Source organism: Embiotoca jacksoni, unplaced genomic scaffold, assembly GCF_022577435.1.
Source record: "Embiotoca jacksoni isolate LCO1_2020_lvr unplaced genomic scaffold, fEmbJac1.0.p SCAF_43, whole genome shotgun sequence".
Lineage (NCBI taxonomy): Eukaryota > Metazoa > Chordata > Actinopteri > Embiotocidae > Embiotoca > Embiotoca jacksoni.
In genome coordinates, this window is record NW_027185396.1 from 2214354 (window position 1) to 2224353 (window position 10000).

At 45.5% G+C, this 10000-nt stretch overlaps 2 protein-coding genes across 4 annotated transcripts in view; both read right to left on the reverse strand.

Annotated features, from left to right (window-relative positions):
• Window positions 1-4093, reverse strand: part of bcl2l1 (BCL2 like 1) — a 36121-nt gene extending 32028 nt beyond the window's left edge. The window contains exon 1 of the mRNA XM_069169111.1: window positions 3841-4093. The gene's annotated coding sequence lies outside the window, so the exon portion shown is untranslated. The remainder of the gene's footprint in view (window positions 1-3840) is intronic.
• Window positions 4094-5515: 1422 nt separating this feature from the next.
• Window positions 5516-10000, reverse strand: part of arfgef2 (ADP-ribosylation factor guanine nucleotide-exchange factor 2 (brefeldin A-inhibited)) — a 34364-nt gene continuing 29879 nt past the window's right edge. For all 3 annotated transcript variants that reach the window (XM_069169261.1, XM_069169262.1, XM_069169260.1), the window contains exons 37-39: window positions 9773-9911; window positions 8391-8508; window positions 5516-7044 (exon numbers count right to left, since the gene is read on the reverse strand). In XM_069169261.1, coding sequence (XP_069025362.1) covers window positions 6877-7044; window positions 8391-8508; window positions 9773-9911 — 425 coding nt within the window. In that variant the 3' untranslated portion in view covers window positions 5516-6876. The remainder of the gene's footprint in view (window positions 7045-8390; window positions 8509-9772; window positions 9912-10000) is intronic.

The window sequence follows — 10000 nt, forward strand, 5'->3', positions numbered from 1 at the left end:
AATTTAATTTGGACAGGTAGGGTCAAAGGGCATCTCTCTAATTGGGCTGTTACATATGGAGCAGATGGCAGTGATATTAATGAGACAATAGTGGAGTGAATGTGTGTGTGTGGTGGGGGGGGGTGAGTAAGGTGAGCACAGGTCAGAGAGACAGTCTGGCTCAAAGGTCCACAGACAGTCACCATCACCTGACCGGTGACCTCTGACCTCCAGGTTGTGTCACCGTCCCTCAGCGTCTCAGTCTGCACGAAAACGACAGATTTTCCTGTGAAATCTGCAGAATCCAACAACTGATCACCACATTATGAGAGCGACCGCATCACACGGCGTCCTTCAGACCGCTTCCGTCACTTTGCTCTGATAAACTCTGCTTTAATTATCAACGTGTTGACACAGGATTGGAAAACATCACAATCAGACCACAGATTTGAGGGCGGCTGCCGCTGTCTGCCCTCGCCACGATAAATCTGTCTTTATTCAGATGCCTCGTTAACGTTTTAATGATCAGAGGAAAAAAAGTCCAACAGTTAAAACCACTTTTCTTGCAGGATTGTTGAATTTCATGTGAATATAATGCAGCGAACTCTCAGTGAACTCAACAAACAAAGTCCTGAGTAACTCTGTGGTTGAGCAGTGACTGTTTACAACTACAATTCATGTTTGTGTGTAAATTTATCATAAACAATAATTGGTGTAAGAAAATGTACATAAAATCATGTTAAAACTGCCACTAATCAGAAACATCAGCGTTATCGTTAGAGCTCGAAACACTCTGGATTTTTACTAGAAAGTAAAAAAAAAAATCCAATATTGATATATCGGCCTATATTTTTTATATACGTATGTATATATATATATATATATATATATATATATATAAATGCACTCTTTTTTGCAATGATCCCTGAAATGTGGTTATTAAACAATTTTGACATTGACAGATATATAATGGGGGGGATGTTCTCCAGTTCATCGCCACACTGGAACATCGCTGGGGATTTAATAATGATAATTAATAAGAAAATTAAAAAAAACAGAAAAATGTCCAAATTAACACAAACATCTCTTTCTGCTTTATGTTCTGTAAAAAAAAAGTAGTCGTATCTGTAACAGGCCGATATCATCCAATAAAATCAGGGCCGATATATCAGTCTGGTTTTAGTTAAAGTAACAAAGAAGCTATACATTTACAGTATAGCTGCATTTATATTAGAAGTGCAACCACTTATTAACATTAAATCATAGCTATTTTGATTAATGATTATTATTCTGAATTTTTTGGTCATTTTTCAAGCCCAATAATAAACGGGCAGGTTGCAGCCTCTCAGATGAGACGATTCGATGGCTATTTTTTCTACATGTGACAGAAAATATTTGTTGTTTTTTTCACAAAAAACAAGCAATCTGAATAAATATAACAGACCTTTTTCTCTATTTTCTAACATTTATAGCAAGAGATTAACTGAGAAAATAATCCACAGATTAATAATTAGTGAAAAGAATCAGCTCAAATTCATCTGTTGAAAAAAAAAAAGCCCTAAAATAAAACAATAAGCAGGTATTTAATAATTAGATGTCTTTTACTGCAATTGTTCTATCAGCCTGCTGATCTACAATATTCCCAGTAATAAAGTGCCGATACCTTTAGTTGAGGGAAAAAAAATCAAATATCACAATATGTTTGCTCAAATACCTTGATATAGATATAGTAGGGATAATTATTGGTGCTTTCACTAAATATTTACATGATTAGATTCCTGATAAATAATCACTAATGTGGATATAATGACAAAGTGGTCAAAGGCAAATAATAGAACCTGTAACTGTGATGATATCATTGGTATGATGTTCAGTAAAATATACTTCATTACAGATTTCTGTTCATGTCCTGCAGCCTGTGTATGAAGACGAGGACGAGCCTTCATCCCTGAAACAAAAGACAATCTGAGGCAGCAGCTGACATCTGCTGTCACCACCTCAGTGTTCACTGGAAGATGTGGGAGGAACACGGCCCGCAGATGGGCCACAACTCTGCCCGCTTATCATCTCTTCCCGGAACAATATTGACATTAAAGCTGGTACGTGCTTGGTCCTAATAATTAGGGTGTCCCGGCAGATGAAGAGGAGCTCCATGCAAATCGAGCTGAGGGACATTACATAACACACATCTCCTCTTCCCGGAGCACAATAGAAGCTCGTCGCGGAGGCTGCTTGTCCACACAGGACGGACCTGCTGGAGTTTCACAAAGACCCGCAAAACTTCTCACAACCAACACGTCAGGCACGCGGTTCTGTTCCTGTTCGGGCTAAACGAAACCGAACAAGCTGGGGCACATAAAGAGCCACCAGGCACCAGTGTTTACAACGGCCACATGGTCCCCAGCTCCCAACACGTGGCCCAGCAGGGCAGTAAACACCTCACGGGGACACCAGCGAGTCACATGCAGCACCTGAACGCAACATTTGTGTTGCTTAACTCAGTGAAAGCGAACTGTGTTGATGTTTATAACGGAGGAATCTGGACTGTCACACACACACACACACACACACTCACACACACACACACACTCACACACACACACACTCACACACACACACACACACACACACACAGGACGGAGCGACGTGATCAGCTGCTCGTGTCACAACGACATCTTTAATTTACATATATATAAAAATATAAATATTCTAATGAGATATGTAATCACATTTAATTCTGAAGACTATGTCAGACCTGAGGACTTTAACACGAGCCGTCTTACCAGCTGCACCAGACACGAAATCCCGGGAACTTCTCCCCGTTTCTCTCCGTGAAAAATGTCCCCAATCTGTCAGTCAGTCTGTCGCTCTGTCCGCTCCAACGCTGGCAAAGCCCATGAACGTCTGAGACACCGTGCAGGAGTGAGCACGTCTCCTCCTCCCTCCTCCTCCCTCCTCCTCCTGCACGCCCAGCCACTATTACGTAACAAGACGCCTTCAAACACCGTCCGAGCGGAGTCGAAAACTCTCGAGTGTTCTTATGATAAAAACTCCTTTCTAGAAATGTGGCCTGTTTCCTTTACTGTAATCTGTTAAAAAAAAAAAATTCAATATTTGATTTATGGCACTTCACTAGAACCGGAAGTGTGTTTCTTTTGTTCACATTTTTTTAATCTATCACAGATCTTATTTTTGTTTTGTACACGAAGTTAAAATATAACAGATTCTCACTGCGGCTCAGATACACACTGATGTCTTACTTTAAAAAAAACAACATTCATTTCAATTTCTCCAATCACCCCCCCCCCCCCCCCTCAACTTCACAAAACGAGTTAGTAACTCGGGAGAACGGGTTGAGTAAGGAGGTCCGTGAAGGCACCACGAGCCGTCTCCTGTCATAAACACTGAGGCTTTAAGACCTTTAGTCACGTCGCAGAGAAGAATGCGACGCCACCCTCGGTTGGGCAGACTTCCACCACACCCTGCAGGCAGCGTTACAACACCGAATAATAACCACCACCACCACCATCCTCATCATGAGCGTTACAGCCCCACGCAGCTGCGCCTGAAGCGGCCACGGTGGGCAGCCCGCTCGACACCGAACATGGCTGTCACCGTCACCGTCACCGTCGGCGGAGCCGCACAGGCGCCCCGGCTCGTCTCCTGCGGCAGGGACGCTCACCGCTCCTTCACAGGGAGGATTGATTTCCCTCGGACACGAAACCAGTAAATGTCGGTTAAAATCTGTCGAGCTCTCGTTCCTCTCGGAGGGTTGAAGAGAACAATCCGCCTCCCTCATTCATGGAGGCGAGCCGACGAGCGCGGCACGAATCCGCGGAAAGAGTGAGCAGGAAGTCTTACTTGTAGGATGGGCTCCGTGAAACCATGTCCGTCGGCTCACGATCCGAACCCCGGCCAGGACCGACCCAATCCGTCATGTCCAGCCCGTCGAGGAGATCACCCAGCCCCGCTACTGGCTCACCACTGATCCCGCCCACAGCCTCCTCTCGCTACGTAGCCGTGCCAGCAGCTCCGCTCGCTCCGACCCGGATGGACGACGGCTTCACCTGACGGGGGCAGATATCTGGAACACAAAAAGCAGCAGAGACCCCCCCTCAGCGGGGTGACCCCTCTCAGAGACCCCCCCCTCTCAGAGACCCCCCCCCTCTCAGAGACCCCCCCCTCAGCGGGGTGACCCCTCTCAGAGACCCCCCCCTCTCAGAGACCCCCCTCTCAGCGGGGTGATCCCTCTCAGAGACCCCCTCTCAGCGGGGTGACCCCTCTCAGCGGAGACCCCCCCCCCTCTCAGAGACCCCCCCCCTCTCAGAGACCCCCCCCCCCCCCCCTCAGCGGGGTGACCCCTCTCAGAGACCCCCCCCCCTCTCAGAGACCCCCCTCTCAGAGACCCCCTCTCAGCGGAGACCCCCCCCTCTCAGAGACCCCCCCCCCCCCCCCTCAGCGGGGTGGACCCGACATCTGAACGGGTCACCGTCAGAGGACCCGGGGCTCGTCCCCAGCTACCGCTAGCTCCGGCTAACGCTGCCTGTGGTTAAAGTGCCAGGTGTGACCCAGACATGATTAAAGTTGGTGTTGGACGGCAGCAGTCACCCGGCGGACTGGTTCGGTTCTTTACTTACTGCTTTTATTGATTGGAAACCTTTTTCTTTACAGGGGTTCCGCGGAGCAGCTGTTAGCATCTTCCCACTTTAGTTGACAACAAAAGATGTGAGGGGTCTCCATGGTAACCTTTGTTACCCCCAAAATCCAGCGCGCTCCAGACCGACCCAGCTGTTCAGAGGACAGCGACCCCCGCTGGACACCCGGGGAACTCCCGCAAATACGTTTCAATATCAACCAGATGACACGTTTAAAACACGTGAAGAGTTCAAGCTGGCTTCAGTGAATCTGAGCAGATTATTTTGTCTGGTCGCAGTAAGAAAAAACGTGAAACTAATATTAAAGAAAAAAACATATTGACACAAATCAAGGCTGAAAACATCCCTCTTTTATGATGTAATGACATTTTATTATCCTCATATAAATTCTAATTAAATAATAAATAAGAATTAGCTAAGAATTCATTTTAATTTGCTCTTTTTTTTCATTGTTTTGATCATATTTGAAGTCTTTTTGAATTTTACCTTGACATCTGTAAAGGATTTAGTGTCTTAAAGGTGCTATAAATAAACCTGCTTTGCCTCATAACAAGGATTCCTCCATTTGAACTAGAAGACATTGATTACAGCAGTTATTATTGTTATTAATTATTAATGAGGTTTATTTATTTTTGTGTATGTAGTTTGTGTGTGTATTTGTACTTATACATTAGTATTAAGAAATCCTTTTTATCGATCATATTTTTTTGTTGTGTATTTTGTAATTTTTTTCTTGGTGTACTTTTTCCTAATCTGTTGTGACAACTAAATTTCTAAATAGAATAAAATTCTAAATAAATAAAATCGTATCATCTTAATAACACACGTTTGTCGAGTAAAACGTTCATTTTAAACATGTTTAAAACTGCATCAAAAGTCAGTGAAGTGGATCAGAATTCAGGTTTATTGATCACTTCACCAAATCCTCGGAAGATTACATCACAATATTATGTATAGAACCGTAGAGCACTTTCATTTCTATGTATCTTACATTGAAAACTTTACAGTCAGCGTTTTTTCATTTACTGTATATATTTATATATATATATTTATATATTCCCCAGTTTTAGGGAAGAAAAGTAGACATCCATAGTAGCGAGGGAAGGAATGCTTTTCAAAAATATTTAAATGCACTTTAAATAATTACATACATCCTTCTTTAAAAAAAAAGAAAAAAAGGCATGGAATAAACTGCGGCGGTTCCAGGATGCAGAGATCTCAGTACCTCTGTCGGTGCCAGGTTTTGGTTTCGCTTTTTCCGTGGAGGTGAGTCAACACTGACGGTATCCGGAGCGGGTCGGTACACTCGGCCGGTCATACATGAGCAAACTGTCGGAAATACATGTGCAAAAGAGTGTGAGAGACAGACAACCGCTGCGCCGCCTCGTACGGCCGTCGACGGGTCGGTGGAGGGTTTTATGAGCCCGCTGTAATACTAGAGTTAGTCCCAGTCTGAAAGGCTTACTGGGTCGACACGCAGGAATGAAGGACACACACCTTTCATTGTAAACCAGCGATTATCCTGGAAAAAAAAATCATAAAACAAATCAAAGCAAGAGAGCAAAATAAATGAGTAAAATCTCACGATAACCGCGTCGCAGAGAGCCGAGATGTCACACAGCCGAGTCACATCTTCGATACGAGTTCAGCTGCAGCTCAGAGCAAAGACAGCAGCCGCAATAACAGACGTGAGGGAACGTAAACATTAACGTGACAGATACCGAGGTGGGCATCGATGAAGAGGGTTCACACGGTGCAACACGGGTTGATTAGATCATCATTTTCTAACAGGCACAGGCGGCCGAAGAGACTTTCACAGAGGACGAAGGTAAAGTTCATCAGATCGATGTGTTCACCGTGTAGAGCGACTTCTTTTTGTTATTTAAAAAACAACAACAGAACAAACAGGAAAAAAAAGAAAACATCAAAATCAGAAACAGCGTTTGCAACAATATCAATAAATTAAATGATTCCAGTTGTTCTCAGGTCATTGAGATGGAGGGGGGGGGGTGACGACAGTCAGCAGAGAGCGCTGGTCACAGTGCTGTTCATCCCCAGGAGACAGACGGGGGGCACGAGGTGGGGGGGGGGGGGGCAGAAAGGCTGAACACTTTAAGTTTAGTCCTGAACGAGACAGAAACGCTGCAGTCGTCCAATCCAGTCCTAAAGAGGTGGGAAAGTCTCTTCTTCTGTGGTACGTCTCCTCTTCCTCCATCTGTCACTCCGCTGCACCCGCCCTCCTCTAGGATGTGGGAGGAGTCCGGGCCGGCGCCGCCTCGGGCGCCGCGATGCGGAAGACGGAGCCGATACGCAGGAAGAAGCGTCGGAGGACGGCTCGCAGCTCCGGGATCAGGTCGAACTGCATCATCTCACACAGGTGGGGGTAGTAGCAGGAGGCGTGGGGCTTGAACTGGAACACAGGACGACATTTTAAATAGCGCCGCAGGGCAGGAACGTCACAGCAGGAACATTAAACCCTGATGAGTAACTGGTACAAACTTCATCTTTTGATCATCTGAGTTAAAGACGTGTTTGAACCGTGTTCTGGTGCGTCTGTGATTTCTCCGTGAACACGACCAGTTTTTTTTTTAAACGGAGACTCTGACGATGCTTCAGGAGGTCCGAGACCACGAAGACACCTGGAGACGTGTTCTTGGAGACGCTCAGGACGTCTCCGTCCAACTCTGGAAGAAGAGCGTCAGGAGAACCAGCTGGTTTTCTTTGAGGGTCGGAGTGAAACCGCGGAGCTCTGCTGGACCTTCTGAGGACACACGGTCACTTCTAATGACCCAAACTGTGTCGCCATGGTAACAGGGTTCTCCATCATGACAACACCCCGCTCACAGCGCAACGAAAACACACCGGTTTGGACCCACAACACCACCACGGTAGCTCCTCCCACTCCTCCTCACCTGATTGTCTCCCTGAGACTTCTCTGCTCCCCAGAAGTTTATCACAAACTTTGATGTTCGCTCTCTGATCAAGTTTCAGGTGTAAAACATCGCAGACGCACCTGAACGCTGCTCACAAACACACGAGGACCTCAGGAACTGAAGATGATTAAGAGATGAAACCAGGGTTTTATCCTCCTGCTGCTCCGTCAACACAAACGAGCAGTCGTCTCACAACGTATTTATTTACGCTCGTACTGTACGGAACATGTTGAGAACACAGACGACAGAGAAACGAAGTGTTTGAGGTCCCGTGAGGCCGAAGAGTTCACAGCAGGACGTTAAACTCGTGTTGACACTTGAAGGTTTGTTTTTGTTGTATTTCTGAAAATTACATACTTTAATGTAAATAAACACAATTTGTAGCACTAATGTTTGTTTTGACAGCCAGCTGAACCATCCGGTCCTCCTTAAAAAGGCGGTTGTAATTTGTGTTGCTGCAGTGGTTAGTGTGGTTCTGGCTGCATGGCGCCAACATTTCCTCCTGCGACAAGCTGCACGCCGAGTTGTTTTCTAACTAAAAACTGGCAGTGTTTTCGGGGCCCTGGAAAGAAGCCCTGAGTCATGATTCATCTATGAATCACGCTCTCATACGTAGAGAGGCTGACTCATCGGTGATGCAATAGAAAGAAATATGAAACGAATAAACGCAAAACACAAAAGGTTTAAACTGATAAAATACTATTTAAATCATGTTTAAAGAAGGTTTTATGATCATATTTTCATAGTATTTTAGCCCTCAGTGCTTCTGTCAGTCTACATCCTGTGTGTGTGTGTGTGTGTGTGTGTGTGTGTGTGTTCCTGCCTTGTCATCGGCCAGCCGTAGTGTCCTGGTGAGCAGCAGCATCAACAGGCTGTTCCAGGCCTCTCGGTGGCTCTCCGAGGTCAGACTGATGAAGTAGGCCAGAGCCTCGCTGCACACCCTGAGAAACACACACACACACACACACACACACACACACACACACACACACACACATGTTGTTGTACGCGTGGTGAACGGAGCTGCGGGTCTTTAATGATCAACACCTCACGTACGACTTCTTGATGTGAAACATGAGTCAGCACCTCACGTACGACTTCTTGATGTGAAACATGAGTCAGCGGCTGCAGTGCAGCTGCTCCCTGCCGAGCAGCGAGTTGATGTGTAACCAGGCGCCGGCGTGCCGATATATTCCACTAAATGTGCACATGGAGTACAGTTCATACATGCATAATGAGGTACATGTCAAAACACAGCTCACTCAACACAGAGCAAACAGCAGCGCTGCACAGAGGGTGATAATTCATCTGAAGGTTTAATATTTAACTGGAAACATTTGGGAGACGAGATGACTCCAACATCGTTATTATGCAATTTGTACCAAATTAGCATTAGCAGATGTAACCTTTACAAAGGTTACATCTGCTCAATAATGTGAATTATTCAAATTATTGTCAAATCCAATGAAAAGACAAAAGCAACAACTAACTATTTCTACTAACAATAATTGGTTGTTTCCATCTTCCGACTCTAACGGCCGTTATGAAGCCTCGAATTCGGAGCGGTTTGGAGCAGGAAGTGACCATATTTGGATGAGCTGGGGGAGGAGCCAGCGGTGGATCTGACCGATCTGATCGGAAACCTGACGATACTACGTCCCGCCCACCGATAGCTGTAACCTGACTGCACCACAGGCCTGTCAATCAAACAGACACGCCCCCAAAAACAGGTCTTCTTGAATCTTCTTTTCTAATGAATGAGGGATTATTTTCAGATGGACCTCCAGAAAACTAATAAGAAGGAGTGACTTTAGCTAACAACACCGAGATAACTGATGGACACATTTTATTCACTTTGGATTTGATGAGAGAAGTTGAATGGGAGTCTATGGAGCCGGAGGCTTTTTGGAGCCGACCTCTAGTGGCACTCGCTGGTATTGCAGCTTAAAGCACTTCTGGATCAGAACCATTTTACAGACCTGAAGCTACAAACACTTTTATAAACAGTCATAGACTATTATCCAAGTTATGAAGACAAACTCTACACGACTAAAACTACAATATCAGCTCAACAGCCAACCAAACATTAACTTCCATGACCTCTGACCTTTCTGTAAACGTCAGCAAACACGTCGTGAACTCGTGTAAAAGGAACGTTCCTGACTGTCCTGTCCATGTCACATCCATGATGTTTGTTGTACTCACAGCAGCAGGCGTGTCTGGATGTCCGGCCACGAGTCCTGCAGCTGACGGTCAGAGTACATCCTGAACAGGATCCTCAGGCTGCAGGCCAGACTGCTCGTCTCCTGCTTCAGCAAGTTGGGTTTGGACTTCCCTTTAAATCCTGAGGGACAAAAGACGGAAAACATTTAACTGTGACGTCCCTTGTTTCACTGGTTCGGGACTTCTGTAGTCATGATGCTCCTCCTTTCC